An 18,043-nucleotide genomic window follows, 5' to 3' on the forward strand; every position below is an offset into this window, starting at 1 on the left:
CTTTAAAAAAAAAAAAAAAAAGACTCGGGAGGCTGAGGCAGGGAATAGCTTGAACCAGGAGGCGGAAGTTGCAGTGAGCTGAGATCACGCCACTGCACTCCAGCCTGGGCGACAGAGTGAGACTCCGTCTCAAAAAAAAAAACCTCAAAAACCAAAAAAAACCCCAAAAGACTGGGCTGGGCGCACTCCCTCAACCTGTAATCCCAGCAATTTGGGAGGCCAAGGCAGGAGAATGGCTTGACCTGGGAGTTCCAGACTAACTTGGGCAACACAGGGAGACCCCGTCTCTACAAAAAGTAAAAAATTAGCCAGGCATGGTGGTATGTGCCTGTGGTCCCAGCTACTCGGGAGGCTGAGGCAGGAGGATCATTTGAGCCCAGGAGGTCGAGGCTGCAGTGAGCTATGATCGCACCACTGCACTCCAGCCTGGGTAACAGAGCGAGACCGTGTCTCAAAAACAAAAACACCACTGGGCAGAAGATTTCAGTAGACATTTCACCAAAGAAGATATACAAATGGCCAACACACACGTGAAAAGATGCTCAACATCATTAGTCATCGGGGAAATGCAAATCAAAACCACAGTGAGATCCCATTTCATACACACTAGGATGGCTGTGATTTTTTAAAAAAAGAAAATAAATATTGGTAAGGGTGGGTAAGAATGCTTAAATTACTGCTGGGAATGTAAAATAATATAGCCACTTTGGAAAACAGTTTGGCAGAATCTTAAAAAGTTAAGCATTTATTTACCATGTGATCCATCAATTTCATTTCTAGGTACTAGCCAAGAGAACACATGTTCATATAAAGACTTAGACACTCATGTTCACAGTGCTTGACTCACAGTAGCCACAAATGGAAACAACCCAACTGTGGGTTGTGGGTCAACGAATGAACGGATAAAGCAAATGTGGTCCAGCCAGATGATGGCGGGTGTTTTTGTGTTTTTGGGAAGACAGGGTCTCACTCTGTCACCCAGGCTGGAGTGCAGTGGCATGATCTTGGCTCACTGCAGCTTTGACCTCCCAGGCTCAAGTGATCCTCCCACCTCAGCCTCCTGAGTAGCTGGGCAAAATGCACTACCACAGCATTTTGTATATAAAAATACAGTAATTTTTGTATTTTTTTTGTAGAGTGAGGTTTCACCATATTGCCCAGGCTGGTCTGGAACTCCTGGGCTCAAGCGATCTGCCCGCCTTGGCTTCCCAAAGTGCTGGGATTATAGATGTGGGCCCCCGTGCCAGGACTACGATGGAGTATTATTCAGCCATAATAGAAATAAAGTGCCAATACATGCTACAATGTAGATAAACCTCAAAAACATTATGCTTAAGGAAGCCAGTCACACAACACTACATACTGTATGGCTCCATTTATATGGAATGTCCAAAACAAGCAAGTCCTTAGCGACAGAGAACAGATGGGTTGTTACCTGGGACTGAGGCTGGGAAGGAGGAGGGCCTGCAAAGGGGCAGAGAGACCTGTCAATTCACTGAAAGTATTGAATTGAATACTTAAAATAGGTGAATTTTATGACATGAAAATGCCTCCTTGCCAGATGCACTGGCTCACGCCTGTAATCCCAGAACTTTGGGAGGCCAAAGTGGGCAGATCATGAGATCAGGAGTTTGAGACCAGCCTGGCCAACATGGTGAAACCTCATCTCTACTAAAAATACAAAAATTAGCCGGACATGGTGGCACACACCTATAATCCCAGCTACTCAGGAGGCTGAGGCAGGAGAATTGCTTGAACCCGGGAGGTGGAGGTTGCAGTGAGCTGAGATCGCACCATTGCACTTCAGCCTGGGCGACAGAGCGAGATTCTGTCTCCAAAAAAAAAAAAAAAAAAATGCCTCCTCAATGAGGCTGTAATAAAACAATAATGGAGGGAAGGGAAGTCAAGGGAGGGAAGGGGCGCTTTACCCAGCACAGCAGCCAGGCCCTGACATGACCACATAACCCACAGATGCCACAGATGCCAGGCAGCCCCACTGCTGTGGCAGAGCTGAGGGTGCATGGGCCCCGCAGTCCCAATGGCTGGCCCTGCAGCAGAGAGGGAGGAACATAGCTGGGCATGGCAGTGTGCACCTGTAACCCCAACACTTTGGAGGGCTTAGGCAGGAGGATGGCTTGAGGCTAGGAGTTCCACACCTGGGCAACAAGGGAAGAAAACAAATTTAAAAATTAGCTGGACATGGTGGTGCATGCCTGTAGTCCCAGCTACTCGGGAGGCTGGGGTGGGAGGATCACTTGAGCCCGGGAGTTCAAGGCCGCAGAGTTACGATCGCGCCACTGCACTCCAGCCTGGGTAACTGAGTGAGAACCTGTCTCAAAAACACACATAGAAAGAGGAACAGCCTGGCCCCTGGTCATGGGGGGCAGCCCTCCTGCGGGGAGGAGGTAGGAGGGCAAAGTTGGTGCTAAGAAAACAAGAAGATTCACACGGAAAGAGGAAGGAAGCCAGAAAGCAGAAGCCATGGGACGGCAGGAGATGAACGGGAGGAAAAGAGACAGGTGGGGCGCTGAAGACGACGGAGGAGCCGCAACGGGCCTTGGGGGCTCCCCACTGATGCAGGCAAGGAGGGTCAAGCTGTCACATGGGGAGTGAGCTGCCGGAGGTCCCCCATGAGTGGGGGCATTTGGGTTTATGAGTCAGGTCTCAAATTTCCTAGCCCATGCTTGGGACAGGAAGAATTACGGCAGTCTCTCACTTGCTCATTCATTCCTGACATTATTTCCTGAGCATCTCATACGTGCTGGACACTTGGTCAGGTGCTGGCAGTCTGGGGAACAGACAAGCAAGACCCCTGCCTCATGGAGCCTGAGGCCATGGGCAGAGACCCTGACTGACGGTGAGCGTGAGGTGGGTGTGGAAGCAAAGTGGAGGGGCCGGAGGGGCAGATGGCAGGGCTGGGATTAGAGAGGGCAGGGCCGGGAGGGCAGGATCAGCAGGTTAGGAGGCTGATGGACTGGACCCGAGGGCGTGGGCAGTGTGATCCTCGGAGACCTGCAGGTGCTGGGGTCTCATTCTGGGACTCTGTGCCGATGCTAGCAGCTGGCTATGGAGGCATTTTCAGTAGGGGCGGGCGGGCGGCCAGATCAGTGGCTGCCTGGGAAGCTGGCTCCACCTGCTGCTGGGGTGAGTGGGCGCAAGGCAGGGCTGTTGGGGCACAGAGAACTCAGTCAGGAGAATGGGGACTGTGCCGGGAGGTGGGCAATGCCTGGGTCGGTGAGCTCCCCAGAAGCCTATAAAGATGTTTCAGAGTGGAAAAAACCCCTCAAAACCAAAAGCAAAAGATTGCTTTGTAGCCATAAAGAAATAAAGAATGACAAAGAATGACAAAGCTTTTATATCCTGTCTTTTTGTTGTTGTTGTTTTTGAGACGAGATCTTGCTCTGTGGCCCAGGCTGGAGTGCAGTGGCGTATCATAGCTCACTGCAACCTCCACCATCTGGGCTCAAGCGATTCTCCCATATCAGCCTCCCAAGGAACTGGGAGTACAGGAGCATGCCACCATGCCTGGCTAATTGTTTTCATTTTTCGTAAAAATGGGGTCTCACTATATTGCCCCAGCTGGTCTCAACCTCCTGGCCTCAAGTGATCCTCCTGCTTTAGCCTCCCAAAGTGCTGAGATTACAAGTGCATGGCACTGTGCCTAGGCTGTTATGTTCTGATATGGAAAGATCTCCAAGTGAAAAAATGCAAGGTGTAGAAGACCATACAAATGTTCAATCATTGCATAAAAAAGGGAGGAGAGGCTGGGCGCAGTGGCTCACGCCTGTAGTCCCAGCACTTTGGGAGGCCAAGACGGGCGGATCGCGAGGTCAGGAGTTCGAGACCAGCCTGGCCAATATGGTGAAACCCCGTCTCTACTAAAAATACAAAAATTAGCCGGGCGTGGTGGTGGGCACCTGAAATCCCAGCTACTGGGGAGGCTGAGGCAGGAGAATCGCTTGAACCTGGGAGGTGGAGGTTGTTGCAATGAGCTGAGATCACACCACTGCCCTCTAGCCTGGGTGACAGAGCGAGACTCCGTCTCAAAATAAAAATAAAAATAAAAAGGGAGGAGAACCTGGATCTGCACTTTTTAAAGCATAAAACATCTCCATAAGGTTCCACTGGAAACCAGGGCTTTTGGCTGCCCGTGAGGAAGGGAATGGGGCGGGCAGAGGTCCTGGGAGACTTTTTCTCTATGTCCTTTGTTCCTCTTGCAACTTGGATCATGAAAATGTGTTATCTAGTCCAAAAGTTAAAAAACAAAAAAACAAAAATCTTATGGGTTCTAAAATACGGAGAAAACTGCAAAATCCAAGCTAATAAAAGTTTACTTAAGACACAGAAACTCTGTCATTAAGTGTAGTCTTCACGATTTCAGTATGTTTAGAAGCAAAATGAAGTTTAGCTTCACCAATCTTCCTGAATATGCATGATTGCCAAGCGATTCTCCTGCCTCAGCCTCCCAAGTAACTGGGATTACAGGCATGCACCACCATGCCCGGCTAATTTTGTATTTTTAGTAGGTATGGGGTTTCTCCATGTTGGTCAGGATGGTCTCGAACTCCCGACCTCAGGTGAGGTCGCCTTGGTCTCCCAGAGTGCTGGGATTATAGGCGTGAGCCACCACGCCCAGCCCACCATTACATTTAAGCTACCTATAGCCAAATAATTTCAAATGCAAAATTATAAAAATTAGTTTTTAAATGTTCCAGAACAAATGGTATTTAATGGTGTAAATGGGTGGGATTTTTTTAATAAGCTTGCTGGGCTCGGGAGTGGGACCTCCCAAAACAACAGAGTCAGAGGCGCCAGCTTTGCTTGGGGTTGACACTGTGGTATGGAAAGATGGGTGTGTGGGGGAGTGGAGAGGTAAAGTGATTCCCTGAGACGTGGGGTGGGTAGGGTAGGGGCAGGGATGGGATCTGTGGCCAGGCAGATAGGGATTAAGCATAGCTCCCAGATTGCAGCCTTGTGCCCCACTCAGCCCATGGGTGAGCTTGCTTTGTTGAATTAATTATTTCCTGCCAAATTCAGGAAGTAGCAGATGTTGAAACCATCTCAAAGACACAAAGATTGGTACTTTGCTAACTGCAGAGAACTTCTTGCCTTCGAGCAATAGGCATTTCTGTTCATAGACCAATTATATCCTGAGAAGGACAGGAATGCCATTTATTTGAGGGCACGCCTGGGGACCTCACCTGTCCACACCTCAACAGAGAATCAGGAGGCAGCAGAGGAGCCTAGGGACCCAAAGCCTGGCACTAAAGACCACCCAGCCATCAGAGGCAAGAGCAGGCCCAAACTTTTGGCCTAACTGTACATATGCTGAATAAGCTTGGCTTTTCCAGCTGAGTGTAGCAGAAGCAGCTGTCTGAAGATGGTTTAGGTAGGCTGTTGGGGAGGGGTTCCAGGGAAGGAGGTTGAACATGCCGCCCTGCCCTGATGCAGCAGGAGCTAGAGCTGATGACCAGGGGAGGAGAATGAAGAACTGTGAAAAGGAGACCCAACATCCAAACAGGGTGGCTGCTGGGAGAGCTGTGGAGGGACTCCCAGTCCGGTGCTACACACCCAGTAGTGCCAAGAGCATTTTGGTCCAACAGAGTCCAGCCTCGTTCCTCTCTACACCACCATTTGTCATAAAGAAAAGGATAAATGCCATTGTTAGACATTTCTCCCCTAAAACCATTACCATGTTTAATCAAGCATTGTGCTTAAGGTGCTAAAAGTCAGTTACCTGAAACCTTAAGTAAAATATTTTTTCCCAAGTGTTCCAAATGAGTAGGGTTTCCACACATCTTTGAAAAGAGAGGGAAGTGCTGTCGAGTCCAGCGGGCTTCCCTGCGAGATTCAGACCACGTGCCCCATCTGTACATGGGTGAACAAGAGGCTGCAGGGTTAGAAGCCTTAACACTCTTCCTAAAGCCTGCCTGGCTCAGCTGCTCGGACTGGCAGCTTCAAAGTTAACTTTTCTCGAGCATCAAAGTGGGTGCCATGGTGTGCAGGCCCCTGCTGGGGCTGGCCTGGGCACTGCATCCTGGGGGCTGAGCACAGCTTTGGCATTCTTCTTCCGTTAGGCCTCCGGGGCAGGCAGAGTAGGTGGCTCGAAGCCTGCTACAGTGTGGTCCTGGCCCCCCGTGGGCTTTGGATGAACACACGGGAGGCAGTGCTAGAAGCATGGGGGTGTCACATGCATCGGCCAGGGGCTGGGAGGGGCCGGGGGTGCACACTGGACCCCAGAGGGGCCTGAGCTGTTCTGCAGGATGCTGCTTCCCGGGTCAGTGTGGGGCTTTCCGTGAGGCCCTGCCCAGGGAGTAGGCTGGCTGGAGGATGCTCGGGCAGTCCTTCATGGGCACGGCTCCTCAGCCCATTCACTCACTTCACCTGGCATCAGGCCCCTCACCAATGGACCCGCCTCTCTGCACAGTCTGAGAACACCAGGGATGGGGCCAGCTGGGACTCTGATGCACCGTGGTCCTATTCTCAAGGGTCTGTTCCCTCCCACACTCCTTCATTCACTCACTTACTCGCTTATTCATTCATTCATCCGTTCATCCATTTACGAAGCTCTCCTGGGCACCTCCTGTGGGGTGCCAGGCCGTCAAGGCCTAAGGCCAATAGAAATCTAGCTCAAGCCACAAGTGCCACTTACAATTTCCCAGTAGCCACGTTAAAAAAAGAAAAGTAAAAAGAAACAGGTGAAATTGATTGTAATAACATCTTTCATTTAACCCAATTTATCCAAAAATTATCATTTCAGCATGTCATCAATATTAAAATTATTTTAATGTTAAATCAATATTAATATTTGATTTAATATTAAAATATTAAAGTAAGCTTCCATTTCTCTTCTTTTTGTCTTAAGTCTTGGAAAGCTGGTGTGTATTTCACATTAAAGCACACCTTGATTCGAGCCAGCCAGGGGTCAAGGGCTCTGGAGCCACCTGTGGCTGCTGGCTGCCAGTCAGGACCGTGCAGGTCTAGGTCTAGGAATACAAAACACAGGGACACCCAGACCCTTTACCGAGGGGATCTCTGCCTAGTCGTGGAGCTGACCCTGATATAATTCCGGGCTTGGCCGGGCGCAGTGGCTCACACCTGCAATCCCAGCACTTTGGGAGGCCAAGGCGGGCAGATCGTGAGGTCGAGATTGAGACCATCCTGGCCAACATGGTGAAACCCCATCTCTACTAAAAATACAAAAATTAGGCCGGGCGTGGTGGCTCACGCCTGTAATCCCAGCACTTTGGGAGGCTGAGGCAGGCGGATCACAAGGTCAGGAGATCGAGACCATCCTGGCTAACATGGTGAAACCCCATCTCTACTAAAAATACAAAAAATTAGCCAGGCTTGGTGGCGGGTGCCTGTAGTCCCAACTACTTGGGAGGCTGAGGCAGGAGAATGGCGTGAACCTAGGAGGCGGAGCTTGCAGTGAGCCGAGATCGCACCACTACACTCCAGCCTGGGTGACAGAGCGAGACTCCGTCTCAAAAAAAAAAAAAAAAAAAGAATGACTGACCTTGAGCAAGCCCCTAATCTCTCTGTGCTTCAGTTCCCACATCTGAAAAACAGGGATGACAGTATCTATGTCAGTGGAACTATTCTGATGTAGGACAAAAATGCAGCCATGTTTTAATGACCAGCATCTGGAAACGGAAGCCCCTCATCATTAGCAGTCGTGAACATTTAGTGAGAGCTTGCTATGTGCTAGACACCAAAGAGTCACGTAAGCACAGCACGCATAAAAGGCAGACACTCATTATGATCCCATTTTACAGGTAGGACGCTGAGGCACAGGGCGGCGAAGTAAGTTGCCCAGAGTTAACCAGCGAGGTAAGTGGCGGAGCCAGGATTTGAACTCAGTCAGGTTCAGAATTTGCATTTTTACCCCCTTCTGTATACTGCCTCTAATCAATGCTCATTTCTTTCCTTTTCCAGAGATTGAAAATTATTTTTAAAGTCTACAGGTGCCACATCACCCACTGGCGCTTGGTGCCTGGGCTAACCCCTTAAGAGGCAGGTGGTACCGCGCTGGCTGCTGACGGCTTACGGCTGAGCCTCGGGGCTGGGCCCTCTCCCTATGGCCCAGTCTCTCTGGAAGGGCACCCCTGGCACACCAGGGTCCATCCGCGTATCAAAGGTTGCTGAGGACTTCACAACCAATCGCCCCATCTTTCCATCTTTCAGCCATAAAAATATTTGACAGAGTGGTGTCCGCACAGAAGGGGGACCCTTGAGTCCTAGAGCCCGCCCTTAAGTTGTCCTGGGAGCCTGGAGAGCCAGCTCACCTCCCCAGGAGCCCCTGCCTGCCTCAGCTGAGGATGGAGGGTGGTTACAGCTCCCCTGCAGCTCCCGAGAAAAAAGCTGGATGCTCAGAAATTCTCTTCCGGCAGCGACTTCTCCACGAGCAAATGAATTGTGCATCAAATGAACGCGATCCTCCCTCCAGGCGCTGCCAGCCAACGGTGAGAAGAAAATGAACTCTCTTCTCTACATGCCATTTAATTTCAATATCTCATTTAATTTCAGTTGGAATGGCTCACACTCCACCATGCCTGGGTGGGGGTGGGGGCAGAGGTGGGGGTGGGAGGGAACCCACAGTGCAGCCGCTGCTTTGTCTGTATAGATTTTTTGTGATCCTTACATTGCAAACAAACTGGAGTACATATGACTTCTGCTGTAAGAAACTAAAGATAATATTTTTGAAAATTCACCGAGAAGGGGTACAGGAAAGTGCTGGGCACACAGCGGGCACCCAGAAGGTGGCATTAAGTATTGAGAGGAGGTGAAGAGAGAGGGCAAAGGGAGGAAGCTCTTCCCACACCTCCCAGGGACCTGGGGCAGGGTAGGAGACCAGGCTGCTCCCCACCCCCACACACGAGCTCTGCCCGGAGCCCCCTCCCAGGCTCCCACCCACTTGCCCTCCTACCTCTGGGGATGAGAGATCAGCAGCCACCTTGGGTCTCAGGGACCTCGCTCAGGTTGGGGACAGTCGCTTGCTCTTCTGGGCCATCTGGGCTGTGGCTGTTTCCAGACTCTGCCCATTCAGACTAAATGCCTGGCCTTTGCACAGAAGGGAAATTATCCTTAAGCTCAGGCCTTGCCGTTGCCCCCATGGCTGTGGGAAGCTTTAATCCCTTGTTCCATATCCCACTGTCTGGCTGAGGTTAGAGGAATGGACCAACTGGAGCCCAGGCTGAAGACAGAAGCCCACGTGGTGGGGGAGCTAAGCCACCGCCAGGGAGGAAGACTGACGGTGGGCGTGTTCCCGGGAAGAGGAGGGCACTTCTGCAAGCCTGTCCTGGGGAAGGCAGGTGTGGGGATCTTGGGGGACCCTAAGGGTGACACTGGGGTTAGTATGGGAGATTCAGGAAATGGTTTCCATACAGCATAGGGGGAAATTTCTGGCAATCAGCAGCGGGCTTGAGCTGCTCAAGACCCAGTGAGCTCCCCGCATGTGGCGGGTTAGGCACGGGCTGATCGCTGCACTGAATTTATTGGACAGGTTGGATCTGATGCCTGTTTCGTTTCCTTGCAACCCTGAGAGGCTTGGAGGAGAGTTTCCAGTCTCCTCATGAGAACTAGCTGTGTGTGGCCTCGGCTCTTCGAGGCTGGACCTCAGGGAGGAAAAGCAGAATCCAGTCCCCCCACACCCAGCTGGGACCCTTAACATGGCGGTGGGAGAGAGGCGGTGGCTGGTGGTGATCCCCATACTGGGGTTTCAGGCCGCCCAGGAGGGTTCCCCCTTCCTTGTGCCCCCTTCCCAGATCTCTTTTCCTGATGCTCCACTATTGTTTTATTTTATTTATTTATTTATTTTGAGACAGGGCCTTGCTCCGTCACACGGGCCGGAGTGCAGCGGCGTAATCAGGGCTCATTGCACCCTCGACCTCCCGGGGTCACGTGATTCTCCCACCTCAGCCTCTGAGTAGTTGAGGCTACAGATGCACGTCACCACGCCCATCTAATTTGTGTATTTTTAATAGAGACAGGGTTTTGCTATGTTGCCCAGGCTGGTCTCTCACTCCTGACCTCTAGCGATTCATCTGCCTCGGCCTCCAAAAGTTCTGGGATTACAGGCATGAGCTGCCGAACCCCACCTTATTTTAAAATTCAGATAAAGTTCATGGTAGGCACGGTGGCTCACGCCTGTAATCCTAGCACTTCGGGAGGCTGAGGAGGGTGGATCGTTTGAGTTCAGGAGTTCAAGGCCACCCACTGTGGCAGGGTTCCTGTACCCACTGCCAGACTCTGTCCATCCCCATCGGCTGCCCCAGAAGTCACAGAGGGAGTGACGCTCCGTGGAACCACGGCGCAGGAGGTAGCAGCTAGGGGCAGGAGGGCTTCCCCTGCTATCTCAGCTGCCTCTCCTGACCTTCTCTGCCCAAACCCCCACAGACTGTCACCTCCCTGCCACCCGGACACGCAAATGGGAGCCCCACCTGCGACCCTTCTTGCTTGGGGCTCCATCCTCCCCGGATACCTCCCCGCCCCTCCAGGCACTCAGGTTCCTTCCTGTCTGCGGCCTTCCCACACTGCCCGCAGTCCCCAGGCTACCCTTCGTGCCTTCCGTTATCCCAAACACAGCACCCAGGAAGGCTGAGGAATAGAAAGACAGTGAGTCAGCCTGGGTAAGACTTTCGAAGGCAGAGTCTGGGTGGGGCAGAGCTCAGAGCAGCTATGCCCAACATTCCTGGAGGTTCAGGGAAGACATGGGATCTTCAGAACACCTATGGCTGTGCCAGGGTGGGCTGCTTGGGACGTGCATATGGGAAGTGAGCCAAGGGACCCCTTGCTGAAGATGGGGAGATACCCAGGTAAGCTGGCACTTTCTTTGGGTCCTAGACTTTTTTTTTCCCACCTGCTTTGCTCCATGGGTCCCCCAGTGAAAATGCATCCCTCCTTTCTCTACTTCCAGCCTACGTGCCTGCCCAGACGCAGTCCTGCCTGCTTCCCTCTGCCCAGGTGTAAAGGCAGAGGGGCTGTGTGTGCAGATACTCTATCTACCTTAAGAACCACATCCCAGTAACTATGGAGACCACCACCCTGACGGGAGAGTCCCAGGATGTCTGTTTAAACACTGCCTTCCTCCCAAGTCCTCCAGTGGGTGAGGAGCTCTGGGTCTCTGGGACTCTCAGGCACAGTTTGGAAAATTGCCTCTTATTGCAGAAGTAATTTAGCACAGAGCTCAGCTGACCTCAGGGCAGCCATTTTACCAGCAGGATCTGCAAATGGTTTTGAGCTCCTCAGAAAGCTGGCACTGAGAGAATTCCAGGCATCGTAGGTGATTAACAGAACAATCAGATTCTGGGAGGTCTTGCTCTGAGCTCCAGGGCAGGACTGGTGGGAGGCCAGGCTGGTAGAGGCAGTAGGTGATGACATCCAGGGTGGGACTATAGCCTTTCTTAAAAGCCACCCAAAGGAAGGCCACTCAACAGTGCAGGAGAGATCCACAGCTGAAACCCTCAGACTAAGAACCACTGCTCCCTATGTGCCCAGGCCAGGTACTGAGGTCAAGAATTTCAAGAATATTCAGGCCTAGGACTGAAAGAGGCAGTGGAGGCTGCTGTTTGTTTGAAGGCATTCTGACGCTCAGTCACACGTGTGAAATTGTCCTGGGGTATCCAGGGCACTTGGACTGTGCACATGAAGAGGATTCTGCTTCTAAACATTTTCTTCCCATTAAAAAACAGACTCATGGCCCAGTGCGATGGCCCACACCTATAATCCCAGCACTTCAGGAGGCCGAGGTGGGCGGATCACTTGAGGTCAGGAGTTTGAAACCAGCCTGGCCAACATGGTGAAACCCCACCTCTACTAAAAATACAAAAAAATTAGCCAGGCATGGTGGTGCATGCCTGTAATCCCAGCTACTCGGGAGGCTGAGGCAGGAGAATTCCTTGAACCCAGGAGGCAGAGGCTGCAGTGAGCCGAGATCATGCCACTGCATTCCAGCTTGGGCGACAGAGCAACACTCCACCTCAAACAAACAAACAAACAAACAAATAAAACAAGACTCATAGGCAGGCACGGTGGCCCACACCTGTAATCCCAGCATTTCAGGAGGCCAAGGTGGGCAGATCACTTGAGGTCAGGAGTTGGAGACCAGCCTGGCCAACATGGCAAAACCCTGTCTCTACTAAAAATACAAAAGTTAGCTGGCTGTGGTGGTGGATGCCCGTAATCCCAGCCACTTGGGAGGCTGATGCGCAAGGATTACTTGAACCTGGGAGGCAGAGGTTGCAGCCGAGACTGCGCCACTATACCCCAGCCCGGGCAACAGAGGGAGACTATTTCTTTTTTCTTTCTTTCTTTTTTTTTTAGACAGAGTTTCCCTCTTGTTGCTCAGGCTGGAGTGCAGTGGCGTGATCTCAGCTCACCGCAACCTCTGCCTTCCAGGTTGAAGCGATTCTCCTGCCTCAGCCTCCCTATTAGCTGGGATTACAGGCATGCACCACCACGCCCGGCTAATTTTGTATTTTTAGTAGAGATGGGGTTTCTCCATGTTGGTCAGGCTAGTCTTGAACTCCTGACCTCAGGTGATCCGCTCGCCTCAGCCTCCCAAAGTGCTGGGATTATAGGCATGAGCCACTGCACCTGGCCGAGACTATTCAAAAAAAAAACAAAAAAAAAAAAAAGGAAAGAAAAGGAAGAAAACAGACTCATGGCCAGGTGCCATTGTCCAAGTCTGTAATCCCAGCACTTTTGGAGGTCAAGGCGGGAGGATCACTTGAGCAGTCCAAGCCAGGAGAAAGAGTGAGACCCTGTCTCAAAAAAACAAAAACAAAAACAGACTCATGTGCTCACTTGGCTTCTCTTTGATGACATTAGTGAGGCAATTTTCATATGTTTACTAGCCATTTGGATATCTTCTTTTGAGATGTGCCTAATCTGGAAAGAAGGCTTGTTTTGTTGGTTTTTTTTTTTTTGGAGATGGGGTCTCACTCTCTCATGCGGGCTGGAGTGCAGTGATGTGATCATAACTCACCGCAACCTCAAACTCCTGGGCTCTAGTGATCCTCCCATCTCAGCCTCCCAATTAGCTGGGACTACAGGCGTGTACCATGGCACCCGGCTCTGGAAAGAAGTCTTTTGCTGGGTAATTGTTGGGTAATTGTATTACAAATATCTCCCACTGTGGGATTTCCCTTTTCACCACCCTGTTTTTTAATGAACAAAAGTTCTTAATTTTAATGTAGCACAACTTATCATTTATGTGTCCTGTTTAAAAATCTTTGCCAAGCCCAAGGTCATGAATATATCCTCCTGTCTAGAAGATGTATCGTTTTACTTTTCATATTTAGACCAAGAATCTGTGAGATACTACTACATACTACCAAAATGTCTAAAATAAAAAAGACTGATGGCTGGGGGCAGTGGCTCACACCTGTAATCCCAGCACTTTGGGAGGCCATGGCAGGCAGATCACTGGAGCCTAGGAGTTTGAGACCAGCCTGGGCAACAGGGCAAAATTCTGTCTCTACAAAAAAAGTAGCTTGGTGTGGTGACGAACACCTGTAGTCCCAGCTACTCGGGAGGCTGAGGTGGAAGGATCGCTTGAGCCAGGAGGTCAAGGCTGCAGTGTTATGATTGCACCACTGCACTCCAGCCTGGGCGACAGAGTGAGACCCTGTCTCCAAAAAAAAAAAAAAAAAGGCTAATAACACAAAGTTCTGAAGATCTGAGGACATGGGAACTCTCAGACACTGCGGGTGGGAGGTTCAGCTCATACAATCACTTCGTAAAACTGGCAACGTATCTTGAAAAGTGAACACACACACACTCCCCTAGCAAGTCCACGCTACATATCCTGAAAGAAAAGCATACATAGCTGTGTGGCAAGGCACGTGCAGGAATGTTAACTGCAGCATTAGCTGTGTCAGCCCAAATCTGGAAATAACCCAAATATCCATCAACATAGAAATGGATAAATTGGGGTACATTGATACAACAAAATAAGACACGGTGGTGAAAATGAATAAAAGACTGCTACATATCAGGTCGCAGGTGAATCTCACACACACAGTAAGACTACTTACTGTCTGCTCCTGCTGACATAGGCTCAAAGCCAGGTAGAACTAGTCCAGGGTGTGGACACAAGGGGTCCTGGGTGCTGGGGTGTCTTACAGCCTGTTTTTTGAGCTTGGTGGTGCTTCCGGGAGCCTGTCCTTTTGCTCCCCCTGTGAACCTTCGCTGAGCTATACACTTATGATTTGTGTCCTTTTCTGGGTACCTCTTAAACGTCAATAAATAAGTTTTATTTTCAAAAACACCCTCTGCCAAATACATCTAAGATGAGGATACAAACAAAATTTAGGGTATTCACATAGTGAGGTCCAAACAGTGGTTCTGGAAATGAAGTGTTTACATAATCCTGAAAATATGAATTACAATTTTTTTTTTTTTTTGAGGCATCTCATGTGTTCCTGGCGGTGGAACACTTTTATGGGCAAGATTGTAATTCAAGGCCGGGCGCAGTGGCTCACGCCTGTAATCTCAGCACTTTGGGAGGCTGAGGCCGGTGGATCATCTGAGGTCGGGAGTTTGAGACCAGCCTCACCAACATGGAGAAACCTCATCTCTACTAAAAATACAAAATTAGCCTGCATGGTGGCACATGCCTGTCATCTCAGCTACTTGGAAGGCTGAGGCAGGAGAATCGCTTGAACCTGGGAGGCAGAGTTTGTGGTAAGCCAAGATTGTGCCATTGCACTCCAGCCTGGGCAAGAAGAGCAAGACTCTATCTCAAAAAAAAAGTGTTCTGGCCGGGCGCGGTGAGTCACGCCTGTAATCCCAGCACTTTGGGAGGCCGAGGTGGGTGGATCACGAGGTCAGGAGTTCGAGACCAGCCTGGCCAACATAGTGAAACCCTGTCTCCACTAAAAATACAAAAAATTAGCTGGGCATGGTGGCGGGCGCCTGTAATCCCAGCTACTCGGGAGGCTGAGGCAGGAGAATCGCTTGAACCCAGGAGGCGGAGGTTGCAGTGAACTGAGACTATGGCATTGTGCTCCAGTCGGGTGACAGTGCGAGACTCCGTCTAAAAAAAAAAAAAAAGTGTTGTACCATACATCTCTATCAACAAATTTAAATGTCAGACTTCACAAGCCAAAAATAAAGAATCCCAACATTTAGGAGAGAGATGATTAGAAGGATATTCAGCCAATGGGGGGATTTTAGGTGATTTTGCTTTTTTAACCTTTTTGTGTTTGGATAAAAAAATAAAAAAACCAACAAGCCATTATCCTGGTGACAAAGGTAGAGCTATTTTGAAGGAAATAGGGATCAATACCCTGTCTCTGGGGGCATGTCCTGCATATGCAGGGACTGGGCCAGGGCCCCAGACACCAGACAGGCAGCTGACAGAGAGGCCTTGCTACAGAGCTGCCTGCTGGAATTGGGGAGTACGTGACAGACTAGAGTCTCAACTTCTCAAAAATTAAGTAAAAATAACAACTACGGGCGGGCACGGTGGCTCACACCTGTCATCTCAGCACTTTGGGAGGCCAAGGTGGGCAGATCACCTAAGGTCAGGAGTTCAAGACCAGCCTGGCCAATATGGTGAAACCCCATCTCTACTAATAATACAAAAATTAGCCAGGTGCAGTAGTGGGCGCCTGTAATCCTAGCTACTCAGGGGGCAAAGAGAGAAGAATCGCTTGAACCCAGGAGGTGGAGGTTGCAGTGAGCTGAGATCACGCCATTGCACTCCAGCCTGGGTGACAAGAGTGAAACTCCATCCCAAAAAAACAAACAAAAAAACACCAAAAAACAACTAGGTCTTCTATGTGTAGGATGCTTTGGGGGACAGAAAGCAGTGTAAGGCCCTGTCCTTTCTTGCCGTCCTGGCTCCAGGGCTGAGATGGCTCACAATCTGTTGGCTTTATATTGCTCCAATGTTCTTTTTTTTTTTTTTTTTTGAGAGGGAGTCTTGCTCTGTCGCCCAGGCTGGATGGAGTGCAGTGGTGCGATCTCGGCTCATTGCAAGCTCCGCCTCCTAGGTTCACGCCATTCTCCTGCCTCAGCCTCTCAAGTAGCTGGGACTACAGGTGCCCGCCACCAAGCCCGGCTAATTTTTTGTATTTTTAGTAGAGATGGGGTTTCACTGTGTTAGCCAGGATGGTCTTGATCTCCTGACCTCGTGATCCACCTGCCTCAGCCTCCCAAAGTGCTGGGATTACAGGTGTGAGCCACCGCGCCCCCATGTTGCTCCACTGTTCTTAAGCGAGATCACATTGACACATTCTTTGTGCAATAAATTTTGAAAGAGCAGAAAATCAGATGGCCTCCTGTGGTGACAGATAACAGGGTTCATTCAGGAGGCCTGAATTCTGTTAGGTCGACTCCTATGAAATTGCTGATGTTTGAGGTTTTGACCTACTAAATTAGCAATTTCATAGCGTTCAACCTTATGCCCCAATTCTTCAGTCCCTGGTTGAACATGTGCCATTGGCCAAATTGCTTATTTCTGCATATCTGAAATTCGTAGGCCGGGTGCGGTAGCTCCTCTCTGTAATCCCAGCATTTTGGGAGGCTGAGGTGGGAGGACTGCTTGAGGCCAAGAGTTCCAGACCAGCCTAAGCAACACAGTGAGATCTTGTCTCTATAAAAAATAAAAAAAATTAGCCAGGTGTGGTGGTACGCACTTCTGGTCCCAACTACTTGGGAGGCGGAGGTGGAAGAATGGCTTGAGCCTGGAAGGTCAAGGCTATAGAGTCATGATTGTGCCACTGCACTCCAGCCTGGGTGACAGGCCAACTCTGTCTTAATAATAATAATCATCATCATAATAATAAAATGAAATTCTTCATAGTAAAATGCAGGTTTTGGTTAAAGATCAGGGTTATTTATAGCATGGCCTGAATCCACCTGCTAAAAATGCAGGATTTGGGCCCCAAATCTCAATGAATCTGAATTCTCTGGACCTGAGCCCAGGAATCTGCACAAACTTTGTAATATTTTACTGGTATTTATGGCTTTCACTTTTTTTTTTTTTTAAAGAAATGGGGTGCTGTGTGTGGTCGCTCAGGTAATCCCAGCACTTTGGGAGGCTGAGGCAGAAGGACTGCTTAAGCCCAGGAGTTAAAGACTAGCCTGGGCAACATATCAAGACCCTGTTACCAAAAAAAAAAAAAAAAACAGAGAGAGAGAGAGAAACAGATGGGGTCTTGCTCTATCACCCAGGCTGGAGTGCCGTGGCATGATCATGGCTCACCGCAGCCGCAAACTCTTGGGCTCAAGCAATTTTCCTGCTTCAGCCTTCTGAGTAGCTGGGACTACAGTGTGCCCCACCACGTCTGGCTAATTTTAATTTTTTTTTTTTGTAGAGATGGGGTCTCAGTATGTTGTCTAGGGTGGTCTTGAACTCCTGGCCTAAAGTGATCCTTCCACCTCGGTCTCCCAAAGTGCTGGTATTTCAGGCATGAGCCACTGCACCCAGCCCATCTTTTACTTCTTAGATTACATTGTAAGCTCCTCAAATGCAGGCGCCATGCTTTCCATTTCTTTGTATCTCAGGATCTGGGACAATAAAGGTGTTCATGAAATCCCTGCCGGTTCGACTACTTTCTGTCTTCCTTACACTTGTCTAGTGAAGGAGCGGGCATGTGAGAATGGAGATATTTTTATTTTCTCTTTGATTTTCTACCATGAACATACATCGATTTTGTAGAAAGGAAGAAAATGTATTAAAACTGGGGTGGGGGTGAGCAAGAATGGGGAAGGGGAGGATGGAAAGTGGAGGAAGAGATGGCTTTTTGCTGGCAGCAGTGGGGCCGCCCTGTGCAGTCCTCTGCCACACCCTCTGCTGTCCTCTGCCACACCCTCTGCTGCTTACTGGGTGTGCAGCCTCAGGCAGTCACTTCTGCAGCCTGGGCCTTGGTTTCCTTGTCTGTCAAATGGAACTGTCATAGGGTTGCTGGGAAGGCAGACGTAAACTGCTCTAATTTGGGAATGAATGGTTTGATTCACTCATTCAATAAATGTTCACTGAAGGTTTCCTATGAGTAAGTACCTCTCAGGTCAGTCTGGTCAACAGAATGTT

At 49.9% G+C, this 18,043-nt stretch overlaps 1 protein-coding gene across 1 annotated transcript; it reads left to right on the top strand.

Moving 5' to 3' along the window:
• Positions 1-965: 965 nt before the first annotated feature.
• On the top strand, positions 966-14,523 carry LOC129015185 (transmembrane protein 78-like; the record flags this gene model as incomplete). The annotated part of the gene is made up of 2 exons (XM_054452767.1): positions 966-1,040; positions 14,455-14,523. Coding segments are annotated over 2 exons (144 nt in total), but the record flags the coding sequence as incomplete, so codon positions are not given.
• Between the last annotated feature and the right edge of the window lie 3,520 nt (positions 14,524-18,043).

Source organism: Pongo pygmaeus, chromosome 18, assembly GCF_028885625.2.
Source record: "Pongo pygmaeus isolate AG05252 chromosome 18, NHGRI_mPonPyg2-v2.0_pri, whole genome shotgun sequence".
In the NCBI taxonomy this organism is placed as follows: domain Eukaryota; kingdom Metazoa; phylum Chordata; class Mammalia; order Primates; family Hominidae; genus Pongo; species Pongo pygmaeus.